We start from the raw sequence: 18691 nt of genomic DNA, 5'->3' as shown, positions 1-18691 counted from the left end.
GCCTTTCCAGCTCCATATATATTGCTGCGAATAGCACGAGTTTATCTTTTTTGATTGCTAAATAGTATTCCATTGTGTATATATACCACATCTTCTTGATCCATTCATGTATTTTTGGACATTTGGGTTGTTTCCATGTCTTATATGTTGTGCATAATGCTACATTAAACATAAAGGTTCAGGTATCTTGTTGAATTAATGTTTTTGTGTCCCTTGGTAGATCCCTAGGAGTGGAATTGCTAGGTCATATGGTAGCTCCATTTTTAGTAGTTTGAGGAACATCCACACAGCTTTCCATAGTGGTTGGACCAGTTTGCATTCCCACCAGCAGTGTAGGAGAGTTCCTTTTTCTCTACATCCTTGCCAACATTTGTTGTTTCCTATTTTTTTAATTGTGCCATTCTCATTGGCCTAAGGCGGTATCTCATTGTGGTTTTGATTTGCATTTCTCTGATAATAAATGATGTTGAACATTTTCTCATATACCTGTTGACCATTTGCATTTCCTCTTTAGAGAAGTGTCTTTTTAGCTCCTCTGCACATTTTTTGACTGAATTGTTTACTTTGTTTTTGTTAAGTCATGTGAGTTCTTTGTAGATCTTTGTGATTAGCCCTTTATCAGCTGTATTGTGTGCAAAAATTTTCTCCCATCAGTAGGGTATCACTTTGTTTTGATTTATGTCTCTTTTGCTGTTCAGAAACTTTTTAGTTTGATGTAATCCCAGCTGTTCATCTTTTTCTTCATTTGCTTTGGGGATATGTCTTTAAAGATGTCACTGAGGTATATGTCATATAGTGGTTTGCCTATATTTTCTTTTATATATTTATAGTTTCAGGTCTTATGTTCAATTCTTTTATCCATTTTGAGTTGATTTTTGTGCATGGTGTGAGGGAGTAGCCTAGCTTCATTGTTTTGCGTGTAGCAGTTCAGTTTTCCCAGCACCATTTATTGAACAAACTATCCTTGTTCCATTAGAGGTGAAGGACCTATACAAAGAAATTGGTAAAACATTATTAAAAGAAATAGAAGAATTTTTACTTTATTATAATTAATATTTTTCCTGGTCCCTTATTTAGGTTTTCTAAATTACTGCTATGAGTGAGACCATCCAGTATTTTTCTTTTTCTTTCTGGCTTATTTCACTGAGCGTGATCCCTTCCAGCAACTATAAACCAGAGATACACTATAGGAGAGGGGAGAAGGGTAGGATCAAAACAAGGGGCTTGAGAATTATATGGGGACTATAACAAGATGAAAATGAATACATTGTGCAAAAATGAAAAATGATGTAAAAATATATGTAAAATAAAATTAAAAAAAAGAAACAGAAGAAAATACAAAGAAATGGAAAGATTCCCTGCTCATGGATTGGAAGATATTATCAAAATGGCCATCTTACCAAAAGCAATTACAGATTCAATGCTATTCCAATAAAAATTTCCATGACATTCTTCAAAGAAATAGAACAAATATTGATGAAATTCATATGGAACCACAAAAAACCTCAAATAGACAAAGCTCTTTTGACTAAAAAGGAGAGTGGAGGTATCACACTCCAAGATTTCAAACTGTACTACAAAGCCAAAATAATTAAAACAGTATGGTACTGGAACAAAAGCAGACACACAGACCAATGAAATTGAATAGAAATCCCAGAAAAAAATCCATGTATTTATGGACAACTAATCTTTTACAAAGGGGCAAAGAATGTACAATGGAACAAGGACAGTTTGTTCAATAAATGGTGCTATAACCAGTTTTATTCCTGCTATGGTTAAAACAATGCCTAGATGTGGTACAGGTCACTGTGTGCTCTCACCTGTGGACTTGCAGTTGAATGACACCACTCAGGCTCAGGGTGTAACAACAATGGTGTTTAATTACAAAGAAGAGTTTGGGAGGAAGGAGTTTCTAAGTTCACAAGTGGCCGGCTCTTTCACCCCAGATAGTGTCAGCAGTGTCCACTAGTCCAAAACAAAGGCTGCTCATGCAAGATGGTGCTGTCCCTTTGATGAAAGCCTGTAAGCTTACTGGCACACCAGTAAGCACTGGGCCAGTATCCAACTCATGGTAGCAGCTGGAAGTTCTCATAGGTAGGGCTGCTGAGGCAACATCACAGCAGCCCACAGCAATGGTCTGAAGACCGGGTTGGACAGCCTGCATGACAGACCAGACAGTGCCAGATAATATAGCAGTAGGAGGCAGTGCTGAAAAATCAGTAGCTGTGTACAGCTCTCAAAGGTGGTTGGACACAGAGTGCTGGATACCAGTTAGCTGTACTGGTCAGTAGTGCTGGTTAGAACCAGTCAGTGCTGCTGATCAGCTCTGGTCACCAGGGGGCAGTGTCAGAGACACCAGTGTTAGAGCTCTTTCTGAGCTATTGGTATAAGGTGAGATACTGGGCCCAGGCTGATTGTGCTCTTTGCAGGCAATGTAAGAAGCAGGGCTGATGGCAGTTGCAGTGGACGTCTGTAAGCTGGGCTGCCACTTGGAGCCCAATATGTTGGCCCAGCACACCATGCACCTCTTTTCCCGCTGCTTCAGGAAACCACAGTGCCAGGCTGTGTCAATGGAGCCCCGTATTCCTCCCAACAAACCTGAACCAGGAGCCGTGGGTTTTGGATGTTGCTTCCACTTTTGGAGCCCGAGGGCTGGTCTGCTCTGGGGCAGGGCAACCACTACCACCACTGCTGCTAGAACCTAGGGATCAGTCTGCACTGGGAGTGGGGTGAGCCTGACCATTATAGCAGTGGCCTGAGTGCTAGCCAGAGGCAGCATGCTTGGGAGATGGAAATGTCTCCCAGTGCCACTGCTGCCACTGCCCTGGTAGACACATTGAAGCCCCGGAGTCTCTGGGCCTCAAACCCAGGTAGTGCTTGGGGTGACTATCAAGCCCAGTTCACTGAGGTGGACCTCAGTCAAACCACCATGCCCTGTACTTCGTTCTGGTAAAAGGCAGCCATGCCTTGCGGCTCACACTGTAAGGCCCCCATTTCATGGTGGCCAGCAGTAATGAAGATGATTGTCATTTGCACATCATCTGTGACATATTTGCTGTCATATTCAGTCAAAACCTGTAGTTTAAAATAAGATGAACTTCTAGATGACTGTTGAATTGAAAAATCAGTTAATTGTGGAATCTTAAATGTTATTCACTTCAGTATTTAGTTGTGTTTGAAAGAAGATAGCAGTTTTTGATGTTGTGATCTGTCTTTGAGTTTGTTGGAAGAACTGGGATTGCCTTATCCCATTTTTGTATAATATACACTCACAATGAATGCCCAAAAATTCCCTGTTGAGTTTTCTCAAAGTGTTATGAAGGCTTAAAACTATATATGAGATAATCTGACCTTATCACTCCTGGATTTGCCCACATGTGTCACAGCTGTCCTAATGGCCTTGGTTAAGTCAAGAGCTTTGGGGTCTGTTTCCCAAGACATAGATGTCTGCCTTTGCAGAGAGAACAGATCTCAATTTCTTACTTTTTATGCTCTCATTTTGATGGTTTGTACACTAATTTCATGAAACTCTGCAATAACAATAGCCAGAACAATAACTCTGTAATAACTGTAGCCAAAACAATAGGTATATACACGTTTGAGAGCAAACATATGGTGAACTCTTAGTAACTTCCAGTTTCCTGTGCATTTTCAGCTTCATTTACATGGTCTGACTAATGGAGCTGTCCTTTGGCAGAGACCCAGGTGAATTTCTGGCCTGTTTTACAAGTATGTCGTGCAGGAGGGGCCATAGGGCCTTGGGCCCAGGGCACTGACTTTGGGGAGCTGTGGCTTCCAGTGAGTAGCCAGGTATCTCAAACAGGTCAATTTGGTGCCAGGTCCTTTATTTCCTTCCCTGTAAAAAAATGAACTGTTTTAATGAGGATTTGAGTGAGCTCATGCACACATAAGCCTTTTTGGTCTAATGTGTATTATTACATATGCTGTAGATTTACATTATTTTGTTGATGGATTTTATTTTAATTTTTTAAAGATTTATTTTATTTATTTATGCATACAAGAACTGGGGTATAGGCCAGAGTTGCGGGGGGTGAGAGGATTCACCAGAGATAGAGTGGGGAGCAAAACAGGCAGAACTTACTGAAATACACTGCTAAAGGAGGCAGCGGGCGACCAGAGAGGTCTGCTGTGCCATGTGGGTTAGCTCCCTGGCCGGGCATGGAACTTGTGCCACAGTGAAAACTAGTATGAATTAGAGAAGCAAACAAGATATTTCATGGATGAGCTTCACTGCTTATGGACCACTAGGAGAATAAGAGGGCATGTCTGGGTCCCCCTGGGTGAGTGATCATCTCCCGTTCATGGAGGAAAACAGGAGTGAACAGGTCTCACCTGATCCAGCCAAGATTATGCTGTCTGTCGAGACTGCACCCAATTGGCCCTGCCTCTGTGTTCTTTCCACTGAAGTGGAAAACTGAAATAGGACAATGAAAGAAATGTTGGGAGGTTCCATTGTTGGGAGTCTGGGCAGCAGGGCAGGGTAGGCCTGCAGTACAGATCACTGGGCACATCTGGGGTTAACTCTCATCCCAGCTGCTGAAGACTTCTCTTTGCAGAACACTTTCGACCACAGGGGTGAGTGACACTAACCTGGGCATCATCACAAAGCTGCTACTTCTTATAAAGAGCGTGCTCATTCTTGGGTTTGTAGGTCACCCCTAGGCTGCTCTTTCTTCCATTTTTAACTTTCCCGACCTGTGCTTTGGAGGTGAGATCATTCTTTTTGGTAATTTGGTGATGTGTTTTGAGAAAATGTACCCCCAATTTGGTGTGGTATCCATCACCATGAAGTCGGAAACAGTCAGTCTAAACTCAGGGCCCTGTACCTGGCCTATCTGCTCCCCCACCAGAGTTCTGGCCCCTTCCCATCGCTTCCCTCACTAGTAAAATGCAGGAATTGAATTAGGATCTTCTCCCTCTAGGTAGGGCCAGCTTTTTGGGCCTGTGAGGCCTGGGACCTGGTGCCTCTCTCAGTTTTCCAGTCCCCCTGGTTATCCTGTGAAGTGCCCTTATGCACCTATTTTACAGCTGTGAGGGCTGATGCTCAGAAGAGTTAAAAACCCTTTTTGGTCTCCTGTCTGCTGACTTGACAGATAAAGAGACAGTGGCCTGATGGCCTGCACGCCATATCTCTCTCCGTGTCCCTGCCCTCCTGACTGTCAGCCTCCCTCAGGTCACCCTTTGTGTTTGTTCTGAAAGGAGACCCCGACTTCTCTGGTGCAGGCCATCATGCTAGGGACACGGCTGTGAAGGCCAAGGTCACCTCCCCAGGACCCTCCTGTGGGCTTCTCTATGGGAAGAAATTTTTTAATGAAATAATAGATAAAAGAACACCTCTTTCTAAATCATAATCATGAAACGAGCCCTGTAATTGTCTCAATTTAGGGACATAACTGACCATTTAACAATAAAAGATAGTTGCAGTATGTGACTGTAAGGGTCTGATAGCTGGAACTGCGGCTACTGACCTTCCTTCCCCTCCTGGTGAGTGTCAAGTGACTGAATTGAATCCAGCCCCAGACAGGTTGGGTGACCTGTAAACCTGCTCTGTTCTCACAACCAACATGTGATCAGAGCTGCAGCTTCCTTTGTGTGTTGGCCCTCGGGAAACTCGGCGCGCGTCCTTTTAGGAATTAACCTGCGGAGGTTTCAGTGGGCCAGTTAGTGTCTGCTCCAAGTAGACTCTTTGACCTTGTTTTTATGTTCATTTCTTGGTTTGGTGTAAGTTAAAATATTTGTTAATTATATGAAGTCATTTGATGAGTCATCTCAAATTCTATTTAGAATGAGGTAGAACTAGGAAGAAAGCAGAGGGGGAGGGAGAGGAGGGCGAAGGGAAGGTACAGGGGGACCAGGGAGAGAACCAGGGTGGAAAGGAGGAGGAGGGGGAAGAAAGAGAGAAAGAGAAAGAGGGGGGGAGGGAAAGAGGGAGAGAAGGGAGGAGGACAGGCTGGTGGGTCCTGGCACCTTTTGGGTTTGGGGTGCAGGTCTGAGGACCTGCCCTTCCAGTGACCTGCAGTGGGCTTCTCCTCTGGGGAACGCCAGGGGACAGGACACCCGCTGCTCTGCCCAACCTTTTTGCACCATGATGGTGGATCTGGTGGACATGGCTGGCACAGACCTCTGCTCTGTGTGGCCCTGACTGGTCTCTCTGGGTTCCTGCAGGCCTTGGCAGGGCCTCCCTTAGCCGCTGGCAAACACTGTTCTGTCCCACGTGCAGGCATGCGTGCTACACCAGGACCTTCGCTTGGCGCTGTGGGCTGGCTGTGCCTGCCAGCTCCTGGTGCCACTGCTGCTCCTGCTGCTCCTGAGATTGTCCCCCTGCAGCACCACTCCTGCTGTCACATTAGCCAGTGGCAGGGAGAGGTGCGAAGGGAAAACAGAGAAGGACCAGGTGGTAGGAGGGAGCTGCTTGTGAGAAGCCCTGGTTGTGAGCCCCTGCCCAGCACAGTAAGTTCCTTCCAGAGGCTCTGCCCACCCTAGGGCTGCCATGCACACTTGCCCAGAGTCTGTCTCTGTCTTCCCTCCTCTGTCCTGGCTCTGCGGGAGGGGCAGTGGAAGTTTCATTCAGGTCTGCTGTGGCCCTGAGACCTCTGTCCTGCCAGTCCCTTCTGGGGTCCAGTCCTGCCTGCCCTGGCAACTTTCTCGCTTCCTCCCTGCTTGTCTGCCTTTATCAGCCTCCCCTACCATATGGCTCAAGCAGCCTGTTCACCTTCGATTTCTGACTATTTGGTGATAGATAAGCACATATGTTATCTCCGTCTGAACAAACTTTGTTTCTTAGGGTTGAACAGGGCAAAATGACTTTATTTTACTTTACTAAAGTAACTGGTGTATTTATTCTGGCAATTCATAGTAATCATATTTAAGAATATTAAGAACAAATTTCAAGTGAGAAATCCTGACAATAAATTTGTTTCTGGTATCCTTGTTTGAAAGGGAAAAAAAAAATATCTTGCCGGCTATATGACTTTGGGAAGTTGCTTTTCCCTTCTGAGTCTCATTTCTCTGATTGTTAGTGGTGCTGCTGTCTCTGCTGGTTTATTGGGTTTAGTGTGCAGATATGGGAACATGAGGGGCCCTGTCCCTGCATAGTTGAATTATTTACCACATACTACCGGCAGGGTGCTATTCTTAGCACTTCACACATGTTCCCTTATTTAATTGCCACACCCCCACTTTCCAAATGAGGAAACTGAGTCATGGGGAGATGGAGTAAATTCCTGAAGTCAGAAGCTAGGAAAGCAGTAGTACTGGCTTCAAACTCAGGCCATAGCATTAAGCAGCCTGTGGGCTTGGTCCCTGCTTTCCTCTTCTGGGTGGTGAATGAATGAATGAAGGAATGAACAAATGAATGCCTTTAGGTTTTTCAACTGAAAGTGACTGGCTGTTGCCTTTGAAAAAGAATTTTCTCTTTGCTTGGGGAAGCAAAAATGTCTTCACAGAGGTGTTTCTACCAAGCTGTTCGATTGTGCTCCCTCCCCAAGACCGTACCGGCCCATATGCGCTGTGCCCGCTCACCAGAACCTGTGCACTTCCTTGTGAATCTGGCTCCAGTTATGCAACCATCCCTTTTGTTCCTTTCTGTGGAACTGGTCATAGTGCAGTGTCAGGACTGCTCCAATGGGTGGGAGCAGCACAGGCTGGTGACAGGGGAAGCTGGTTCCCTCCCTGAGTTCTGGGCCTTGCCAAGGTTCCTGGTATGGCTTCCATGGAAGGACTTTTTTCCTTTGCTCTTTACCTCAAAGCCAGCGTGGGTGAGGAAGGTGGGAAGCAGGGGCACAACAGTTAGTCTGCCCAGGGGTCCCGGTGCTGCCCTTCTTGGCGTGAACAGGAGTGCAGGGGAGTCAGGTGAGGGTTGGTCAGCGGTTGGCCGGGGGCATCTCTGTTCTAGGTTCCCTGTCTTGCTCATGAAATGCCTTGCATCTCTGTTCTAGGTTCCCTGTCTTGCTCATGAAATGTGTTGGTGGGGGATTCCAGGAGAAAGCATTAGGAAAAGGTGTGTTACTGCAGCTTGTGCTTGGTGGGTACAGCTGACTGAGGTCTCCCCAAGCCAGCAAGCAAAATCCACATTTTACAGCAATGTGAAGCCAAGCCGTGCTATTGATTGTCTGAATGGATGCCTCACCTCATGGCTATTCAGTGGGTAGTTTCTGCTCAAATCAAGCCCAGGTTCATTGTTTCCATGTGTTATGCTCTTGCTAAGGTATGGAGGAGTTACTGCTTTTCATCCTGTTCCTCTTTTAGATGATATGTCTGTTTAACCACTGCAGTACACTTACTTTTTTTTTAATCCTGAAATAAAGCTAACTAGGTATTTGTTACTGAGATGTGAAAACAGTAGCCCCATGCCTCTTTAAATGACCAGTTCATTCCTCAGACACTGGAGTTAATGGTTAGTTTATTCCTTTATCTTGGTGCCCTTTGTATTCTGTCTGCTGCTGCGTGTAGATGCTACTCCTAGCAACTCTATTGTGGCTTTGGGGTGGGGGACATAGAGTTTATATCAGAATTCACACACTAATTATTTCCATGTAATTGAGAAGACACTACTAGACAGGACATATAAATGGGGAGGGGGCAGGATCCAAGTCACTTTGCTAGGCAAGTGACCTCTGAGCTGGAAGTGCCAAGATACATGGGAGTTAGCCAGGTGAGGCTTGGGGTAGGTAGTTTGGGAGCATTCCAGATAGTGCAGGACATGTGCAAAGACCCTGGGGCAGGAGAGAACAGAGTGCTGGGACTGAAAGGAGGATTTTGAGTCAGGGATTAAGAGTGAAATTGATGCTCTAGGTGGGCAGTTAGGAAGCGGTTGGATCACCAAGTGCCTCATGGGCCTGAGTCCCAGTATTTTACCCTATTGCAGTGGGGTGTTGGGCACCCCACTAGCATTAGCCCCCAACACACACTTGCTGTGCATGTGTGCGTGTGTGTGCACACGTGTATGTGAGTGTTAGTGATAGGTGCCGTTGAATCTTCAGGATGGTTTGCCCTGCTGATGTGAGGACACTGCTTACTGAATTATTCTCATTATAGCATTTCCTTCATTCTCATTTTCCTTTCAGCCCATTTTATGGTTTCCTAGTGATTACTATAGAATATTTCCTGGTTAGATGCTAACAACGCGTTTACTCTGTGCCAGGCCATGTTCAGGGTGTGTGACAGGCCTTGACTGCTTTACCCCACAAGAACTTGCAGAGGATGTTGCTGTAGGTAGGAGCCTATTTGATAGATGCGGAGCCTGAGATGGAGCTTTAAGAGGTTCCTAGTTTTTAATCTACACTTAGAGAGAGGCCTTCATCTGCAGGAGAGCAGGACCTGATGGCTGTGGGGTCACTCCAAGGTGCCCCGTGCTGGCTGTTTCCCCCTATGGTTTTATGGTTTCGTAGGGTGATGAGGGTGGGGCACAGTAGGCCTCACTGTGCCCCTTACCTGTTTTGTGATGGGGCTGGGCTTGAGTGTCTTGCTTTTTGCTTTCCCTGCCCCTCTGTGCATCGGTGGTGAGGGGAACTTGGTGAGCATATTGGCTTGCCTGGCTCTGCCTGGCCACCATGCGCCCCTGTTGTCTCTTTCCTGTGTTGCTTTTTTCAAGTATCACTTTTTGTAGAAGCCCATTGGAAGCTTGCCATCTGCTCCTAGATGGTTGCTGGAAACGCAGAGTCAGTTGAGTCATGGAGCATTGACTCTTTTGACAGACTCCAGTCACTTGGGTGTGAAGACAACACCTTGGTCTCTTCATTTTACTGAAATAAAGGTTATGTCACTTTTTTGCCTTTACCACTTCTGTGTCTTACATCAGGTTCTTCAGGATATTTGTTTCAGTTGATGCACTGAGTATGCCTTTTTCTTCAGAAAGTATGAAATGAAGTGTTCACCACTGGTACTCGGCATTTGCTAAAGAAGCAAGGGTTAGGGTCTGGATGTCTGAATGAGGCCCAAGGGGAGGGTGGGGCCTCTGGTGTGGCGTTCACACTGCCTGTCTCTGGGTAACCCCCTGAACTGCTCTGCACATGGGGGTGCGGAGTGAATGTGCTCCTTCAGCAGACAGGCGGGAAGGGGTTACAGCATCTCGAGAGTTCTGTATGTTCCAGGATGGCCACTCAGAATGCAGGAGATTCCACTGATCAGATCAAAGACAAGAGCAGCGGTCAGTCACATAGCTGATGCCGGTCATGAGACAGTATCAGCTCTCAAATGTGGGGGAAACACGGGCTGAGAAATCTGAGAGCTGTTTATATACGTCAAAGACAATGTCAATGGCACTAGGCATTTTGTGTCACTCCCAGGACAATGGAGCTTTCCAGTCACAGGACAGTGTCAGGAGGATCAAGTCAGGAGAGGGGAGAACGAGTGGTAGCCTGTGCAGCGGCACACATGGCGTAACAGGACATGTCAGCAGCTCAAGAAAAAGCTAGGTGGGCATCTGCAGCTGCTAGTTGGCTCCGTCCCAGTGCAGTGTGCAGCAGCTGCCCTGTTGTTTGCACTGGGCAGATTCGTGTTGTTATTCATTATTCTATGAACAGCCCCAAGGGGCACATTTATTTTTTAAGGGGCACATTTTGATCCTACTGGATGGATGAGCTAACTGAGACTCATGCATTTCCTGGCTCAACATTCCTCAGCCAGCAGGGGCTGGGGCTCATAATCCCATCAGGTCTGCCCCACACCAAATACTTTTACACTGAGAGATAGTGGAAATGTTTGATATTTGAACATTTGATTTGTGAGAATGATCAGTCAAAAATCACAAAGGTAAAACACCTGGCTCCCCACCAGAGTTGGACAGTTTGTCTCGTGTCAGCTGGGCCTGGAGAGCTGGAACCCACTGTCTGCTGAGACTTGTGTGTGGCTCAGGGAAGCTTTGTTGTGGAATGGATGGCCACCCAGCCTCCGCCCTGCCCCCGCATGCCCACTGCCCTCACCCTGTAAGTGTCTGAGTCTGCTTGTGTCCAGGCAGAACTGGCAGGCTGTGCACATATGGCTGGGAGTATCCACAATACCAGGTCTCCTGCTCTTCAAGTGCACTTTGGCCTTTGCCCCTGGAGTTTCCAGTGGTTTTCATCCCATGACCCTTCTGCTTCCCCAACCCCTACAGTAGGGAAGTGTGTGCATCACCCTATAACTGCTCCCAAAAGAGGCAGAGAGAATGTCCAAATTGGCCTTGCTTCCTTCCGTCTTGGAAAGAGGCATGGTTAGCAATGGCAAAGCAGTTCTCACAGATATTTGGACCAGTGTCTCCAGCTATTCTGGACCTACCCACTGGTCTTGGCGAGTGGTGCCCTATGGGGGGGGGGTGCTGCATAGGATGGGGCACCATAGGATGGTGTGCTGTAGGCTGGGACTGTGTGGGAGGGTGCACGGTAGGATGGTGCACTATAGGGCGGTGTGCCATGGGATGGGCATTGTGTGACAGGGTGTTGTAGTACAGGGTGATAGAAGATGGATGGGGAGCAGTAAGATAGCGAGTGTATGGGACAGAGGGCTTTGGGGCAGGGTAGAGTAAGTTGGTGAATGATGGGATGTGGGATGCTTGCTGTAGGGTAGTGTGCTAAAGGAGCACTGTGTGAACAGCCAGCAAGCCCTGTGTGGTCATGACCCCTAGGTAATCTCGGGTTATGATCTCTGCTCTAGAAAGATGAAGAAGGAAGGTCGAGGCCGAGGTACTGAAAGGACATCTCCGAGATCACAGGTGTCAAGTGGCAGAACCTGAATTTGGACCCAGATAATCTGATGAGGATACCTGTCCTTGGACAGAGGTTTCTACCCAGAAAAGATGTCTTTGTCCCTGTGTCATCAGCTTTGTCTCTGGGCCACACAGAACATACTCCAGATTTTGTCTCTTTTAACAAAAGAGGCTTGTGTCATCTTAAAGATCCCCATAGTCCCTGCCCTCTCTTGAAAGATAGTCATGTAAGTCTCTGTCCCACAGCTGCAAAATTGCTATTGCTCTTTCTGTTTTAAATATAAAAATAACCCTGTTAACAAAAATGTGAGTAGTAAGAATTTCAAGACTATTGAGCAAGAGAGCGTCTCTGCAAAGTATTATGACTTTCTGTCTGGTGGACACACCTCTGCTACTCACCAGTGAATGCATGTGCTCTGGAGACCCAGAGCTGGCATCTTATCAGAAGAGGGTGATGCCCAGGGACTGCAGTGACTTCACTTGGGGTCCACCCAGGACATGGCCCCTGAGGTCCCGGCCTCTCAGGGGAAGCAGCTCAGAACAGCATGGCTTTTCAGTTTACCTGCGCCAGGTCTAACCTTCAGCACAGTTGTACCAGTGCCTCCTCCCATATACCTTCTTTTCTCTCAGTGCCTTCAGAATTGTAGGCGTGATAAGCATGTGCCAAAGAGGACACAGGTGATGGAGGCTTCGCCAGGCAGAGGCGGGTGGAGATCGGCTGTACCACCTGGAGGCCAGGAGAGAAGGCAGAAAGCACCTCGCTGTTACCTTGGGATGTCGCCTTGGTCACTAAAGAGTGGTGGGTCCTGGAGCCCATGGCCCCTAGAGACTGCCCCAGGAGGTGGGTGGACAACCCTCTTTCTTGCAAAACACAAAGGAAAAGGAATTTTCAGCACAGATTTGGAGGCTTGAGGTCACAGAGAGGTTTTCTTACACTTCTCCTATGAGATTAGGATACAGGGTTTCTCTTTGTTAAACTATGAATAAGTTTCTCTATCATCCTTAAGCCATGAAATGTGCTGTGATGTATAAGGGGACTTCCTTGTGTGAACCCAAGGAGCATATTCTGTGCTTTCGAGTGAAGACACTGAGACAGCAGATTCCCTTCCCCGCCCTGACGAGTGTGGGGTTGTGGAAAGGTCATGCTCCTTCCTGAGGGTTTGGGTGCCTCTTGTCTTGTGAGGGCATAGCCGAGCTTCCTGGGCAACCCAGGGACTTCTAGACCTGTCTGATCCTAGCATATCATCTGCTTGGTTCCAAATGTAGCCCCTGAATGAAAATGTTCCCCTTTGGGGAATTTCAGTGCATGCCACATCTCAGAAGTTGGCTTAGAAGGTGCTTCTTCTGCCTTCCTTGACTTTGGGCTGCACTAGTTCCCCCAGGAAAAGGTTTCCAGCATCAGTGATTTTTGTCTGACATAGGGAATGACCAGGCAGGATTGGGTGTGGACCACTGGGGGCTAGAAATAGAGAGTCCACAGTGTTCATGTCAGAAGTTTATTAATATACCTTCTCTGTGTGATTCTGGTTGTGTGTGTGTGTGTGTGTGTGTGTGTATGTGTGTGTTCCAAAACCAAATTTCTCAATTTGTGAAGAAAGCATAATCGAGTACTTACTGAGTCTCACTGGAGCAACCAGTCAACCAGTTATGGGGTCTCCCTGCTCTTCCAGAATGGTATGGATGGAACACAATGTGCCCTGGTGTGGTTCATGCTCCCTGTCCTCCTTCCTGAGGCATGACCGGCTACAACGGGGTGAGGGGCAGGAGTTGGGGAACAGGGTGCAGGGCTGGCTTTCTTTCCAGCCTCTTGGGCCCCTGGACTGATGGGAATCCTTTCTTCAGCCACCTCTCCCCCTCTCCCTCTTCAGTCCTTCTCTGCACTTGTTATGGCTTCTTCAATTCCCTTTTGCTTCCTGGCACGCAGATAGCCCTACCTCTGCACTGGCGGAACCCCCAGTTGAACCCCTCCCTTCACAGGACCCCTCACCCCACGCCACTTCCCACAACCCATTCATGGTTCCCTGCAGTTGGTGCTGGGAGGTTCTGGCCCATCATGCCTTAGCAGGTTAGGTGATGGGTTGGGGGGAGCAGATCTGAAAAGTTTTAAGATCCTTGCTTTTAAGAAGTTCACTCCCTAGTGACAGATTTACACATATGAATCACCTGATCGTTCTCAGCGTGTGTTACTTGTCTGAATAGGCATTGGCTGCAGGTGAAACTGAGAAATATGGAAACATAGCCTGACACCCGGCCCTTTGACTAGTTTATGTATATAGGTATGTTTGTGTATATGTATTTATTTACTTATTTATATATGTATTTATTTTACTTCTTAGCTGTCTTCTACTCATGTATCTTATCAGTCACCTAGCAATGTACCATCTATCAGTCATCTAATATCCGTCTTTCTGTCTGTGAATCATCTCTATTAACATTCATGCTTAGAAGGGAGCTGGAGCTGAGCACCACTTGGGGGTGTGAAGGCTGGCCAGGAATCCTCTGAAGCAGTGGACTTTGGGGCAGCTGCACAGACACTGATGTTGCCCAGACAGATCCTGCCCCAGCCTTACTTATCGTAACCCTGGGGACCAGTGTTTCCTGAGGCCATGGACCAGTGTTTCTTGAGGCCAGAGGCTGCCAGCAATGTGGTGTCTGAGCCCATGTGCTGATTCTAGGATTCCTGTGATCCTTCAAGTCAGGAGGAGAGAGGGTACAGATAGACTGGGGCTTTGAGAGGAGACTCTGCTGCCTCCTGGAAACTCAGAGTGACCATGGGGAGTCCCCTCAATCACAGTGGAGGGCTGGAAGTCCCATCCACACTGCACTCAGCATGAAGGGCTGGGCCTGCCCTGTGCTTCCCACCCCTCAGGGCATGGCTGACCAGCTCTACTTTTGCTTTGCTTTGTCACTGATTGTTTACACAACATATTGGGCCAGAATTTGTACCTTTCTTAGTGGAAATGCAGCAAAGTTTAGGAAATCCCGAACAACAAAATCAAGTCCTTTTGTGCTGGTTGGTATTTGGGGTAGTGGTCTCCACACGGCTTTAACTTCACACCCCTAGGGCTAAGACAGATTTGTGTTTAATTGTAAATCAGTGGACTCGAAAACAGAAAACAGCGTGACATAATGTACTTATTTCTTTATAAATTCTGTATTGTCGCACTTTGCTAATATATTGTGTGCATGACAAAGCACTCATGGTAATGAAAGATAAAAGCTGGCTGAGTTAAAGAGACTTAATGGCAAAGTGTGCCTCCTGCGTGGGCATGAGGGCAGGCTTGGGTGTGGGGGAGGGGCTCAAACACTGGATTAGAATCACCTGGTTGACTGAAAACCTGGCAGGGCCCAACATTGTGTTGGGGGTGGGGTGCAGTTTATGACTATGGAGCCACCTCCTTTGGTGATCGAATCCAAGTGGTTAGGCAGTCACCAGGAGAAAGGGCTGCTAGGACCATGATAAGGGCTGTGACCTGGTGTGGCAAAGGGTGGGGGCCCCACTTCAGCCACTGCAGCTGCTAACAGCGACTCCAGGCGGGCAAGGGAGGGTCCAGTGCCAGGATGTCCACCAGCCCCAAAGGTGGCCCCCTTATTGCCTGCCATTCAGGAGGGCATCACTGGCAGTGGCCAGCAGGAAGAGCTCCTCTGGGATTGTGGGGGCTGATGCCTCCTGACTTCTGATCTTCTGTGCTGACTCTGGGAACATTAAACTTTCTCTCTCTTGTAGCAGAAGTAAATGTTTGAGCTAGAAAAGGGAAAAATGCACATGGAAGAAAAAATAAGGAAAAAAGGTAATAGAACATTCTAGAAATAAACTACTGCCTAATCGGTCTTCATTCTGGCTAGACGTTCGTGCAGGTGTGTGTGTGTGAGAGAGATACACCTCTACTTCCATGACACTGGCCTTCGATGCTGTTTGTGTCCTGCTTCCCAGGTATCTTTCCTGCCAGCACCCCCACTGCCCTCTGCAATGCATTTCCTCTTAGACAACTTTACCTAGTTTAATCCAGACATATGGCTGAACTTTTAGGCTATTGTTTATTTTTTAGCTGTTAAATAAATAATAGTGTGGACTTCTACTCTTCTACTAATTTCTTCACATAGCTAAGCCACACTCTTTGCACCTTTTAAATGCTTTTCATACATACAGGCGGGCTCTCTTCTAAAATGTTGAATCAGTCTGTATTTCAACAAAACCTTAAAAAAAAGAAAACACCTCATTGTTTGGAGTTCCTCTGATCTGAGATGTTAAAGTTTGGTACAGGATTTTGGAGAGATCAGCAGAATCATGGTGGCGCTTCCCTAACAGTGTAGGCACAGGGTGCAGAGGGTGGTGTTGAAAGTCTGCCTAAAGGGCTGTTCTTGGTCCAGGCTTGTTCAGCCACAGGGGCTGCCTTCCCGCGCCAGTTCTGGTTTTAATGTGATGAGAATCATCTCGCTGAACCCCAGCTGCCTCTGTGAGAGGAGACAAGGGGCTTGGCCAGGGAGAACTAGCTAGCAGGTGTGGATGCCTGTTTAAACCCTGCCTGCTGACCCGAGTGGGCTCTCAACATGGCTGTGCTTAGAGAGAACCTGGACTAGGTCTTAACCTCCCTCCTGTGGGTGGAGACCAGACCTCTGAGGATTGAAGTTGGTCTAGGCATCATGTCAGTGTGATTTCCTTTGGTATTTACTTTCTGTCACTTTGTTTTACACTCTGGGAGCCACAAGGAGTCAGGTGCCCAAGTGGCACCTTAGGTGAAGTCAGGGATGTCAGGTTTTGTTTGAAAAGGGGATCCTGAGGTCCAGGATTGTGGGGGAGCAACAGGAGAGCCAGGGGTCTTGAATCCTGCTGCATGGTCACTGAGTGTCATCCACCCAGTGTGTACCCAGGAAAATCCACACAGCAGGGTCCAGGGATGGAGCCGGTAGGGGCCCCCCTAGGGACAAAGCAAGGGACTGCAGCTGTGTGGTGGGAAGGGCCTTCAGAAAGCAGTGTCTGGGACCTCTGGGTCTCTCCTCCTTTCTGGGCCAGCTTTCACAAGACCTCTCACTTCTCTGAGCCTCAGTTTTACCCTTCTGAAATATGGGAGGTAGTTTCTACCACAGAGTTACTTGCTGCATCTCTGGGAATAGTGTAATAGGCAACTTTTTTATCAATAGATAACATAACACTCCATCACACACTCACACCTGCTCACACACTGTCACTCACACACACATGAGCAGAGGGTTTTGTCCACTATAAAGTAATTATAACATAACATCTATCCTCCCTGTTGGATAGGCTTTAAAAAGAAAGAGCAGGTAGAGTAGAGAATTTTCTCAGTCATTGTTTGGTTCTTCCAAGGAAATACAAACAATAATAGTAGTAACAAGGGCAACATTGATTGAACACCTCTCTTGTACCCGACAAGCATGTACACATGTGGGGGTCTGTCCACCTTGCCATGATGAGGGTTGTCCCTCTGTCCTGCCCGGGCCCGCTGGCACCCTGGCCTGCTACTGGTGAGTGGCTCTGTATCACTTGGGGTCTGAAGTCCCGGGGCCCAGGTACCCTGATGTGCAGAGACCCTCCCAGGTGGTAAGCAGAGGCAGTGATCAGGGTGTTTGGCTTACCATTTATGACTGAACCAGAACAGCTTCTGTTGTTCCTCCTCTGGGGTTGGCCTCATGTGACTAGCAGAACATGGAGATGTCAGATGACCCGTATTTGTCATTTGCAGGTACTGGAGGTTTCCTCAGTGTCCACGTCTCTCTGCTGTGATAAGCCATCCAGGTGAGTGACAGTCACATGCTTCCTTCCTGGTCTCTGGCTTTGGGTTTGCCCTCAGAGGAAACCTGGATATGGTGTTACTTGATTCTGTAGTAAGCTGTAATTATTTTTCGATTCTCAAAATAAATGCTGGATGGTAATACATACCATGTTCATGCCATTATCTTGGCATTAGAAACCCAGATGGTGGAAAGAGTGGTGGTCTGTCGATAAATAATTACATGTCATGGCTTGACTGTGAAAGTCCAGCCATTTGCGGGAAGGTTCCAACGTATGTGGAATGTGCTGTGCTGGCCTCTGTTGGGAGGGAGGGCCAGAGGCGCTGACGCATGGATGTCTTTGGAGGAGGACTTTCACTGGCCTGGAAGTCATGTTATTCATTTATTTTTATATCAGCAAGCAAAAGAATCTGAGTTTTAAAAGTGATCAAGGTCCTTTTGTATCCATGTCTGATGAATAAGACAGAGAAAACAAACTCAACCATAGAAACTATTTGGACCCTGATTTTAATAAATGAGCAGCAAAACATAAATCTATGATACTGGATATCTGATGACGTTGTATCTTCTAGGTGTGATAATATTGCATTTTTTAAAAGTGTCTATCTTTTAGAAATATGTACTAAGATGTTTCTAAATGAAATGATATAATATCTGGGGTTTCTTTGAGGCAGTTGAAGTGGAGAAGGAAATGGGGTATTGATGGAAAAGGTAGGCTTTTGTTGATAGTTTTGAAGTTGAATGATGGGTACTGGGAGATTATTTACACTATTTCTTATTTTTTGAAAATTTTCAACAGTAAGGAAAGAAAAGGAAACACATAGTAGGGGTGTTAAACAATCACCACAAATCCCTAAAGCTGGTGGCGATGCTTTGGACAATGGAAACCTTGTCCCATGAAAGTCACACATTCCTCCTGCTTCATTGAGGCTGTCGCCCTCGGTGTATGGATGGTTTCTTTTTATCCCATCATCCCTGCATCCAGGGAAGGCAATTTCCCCACAGTGTGGTCTTAGATGAGGGAAGCAAACATGGAAAGTTGCCTCTTGTAGGCATGGTCTTGGCTCCCTGGGCCCCAGGTGTGCCCACATGTCATAGGCCTTCCACCTGCTGGCTGCATCTGCTTGGCATTTCTGTCCTCCTTTATCCCCACACTTTCACTGACTCCTGCCCTCATCCGGCATGCCTGGGTTCATTGTGTGTCTCTCCAGCTCACACATAGCCCTCCCTTCC

General features: G+C 47.0%; 1 protein-coding gene across 5 annotated transcripts in view; it reads left to right on the top strand.

Moving 5' to 3' along the window:
* TNS3 (tensin 3) overlaps positions 1–18691 on the top strand; it is a 263893-nt gene that overhangs the window by 94563 nt on the left and 150639 nt on the right. For 4 of the 5 annotated variants that reach the window (XM_037493247.2, XM_054695702.1, XM_037493239.2 and 1 more), the window contains one exon: positions 17410–17462. In XM_037493247.2, coding sequence (XP_037349144.1) covers positions 17410–17462 — 53 coding nt within the window. Of the gene's footprint in view, positions 1–15431; positions 15496–17409; positions 17463–18691 lie in introns of those variants that run through there. The other variant, XM_054695704.1, reaches the window with a different exon arrangement.

This window comes from Talpa occidentalis, unplaced genomic scaffold, assembly GCF_014898055.3.
Source record: "Talpa occidentalis isolate TD23 unplaced genomic scaffold, MPIMG_talOcc4v2.1 talOcc4.10, whole genome shotgun sequence".
NCBI classification, from domain to species: domain Eukaryota; kingdom Metazoa; phylum Chordata; class Mammalia; order Eulipotyphla; family Talpidae; genus Talpa; species Talpa occidentalis.
Note: the sequence above shows the minus strand (reverse complement) of the source record. Positions and strands in the feature narration are given on the sequence as shown.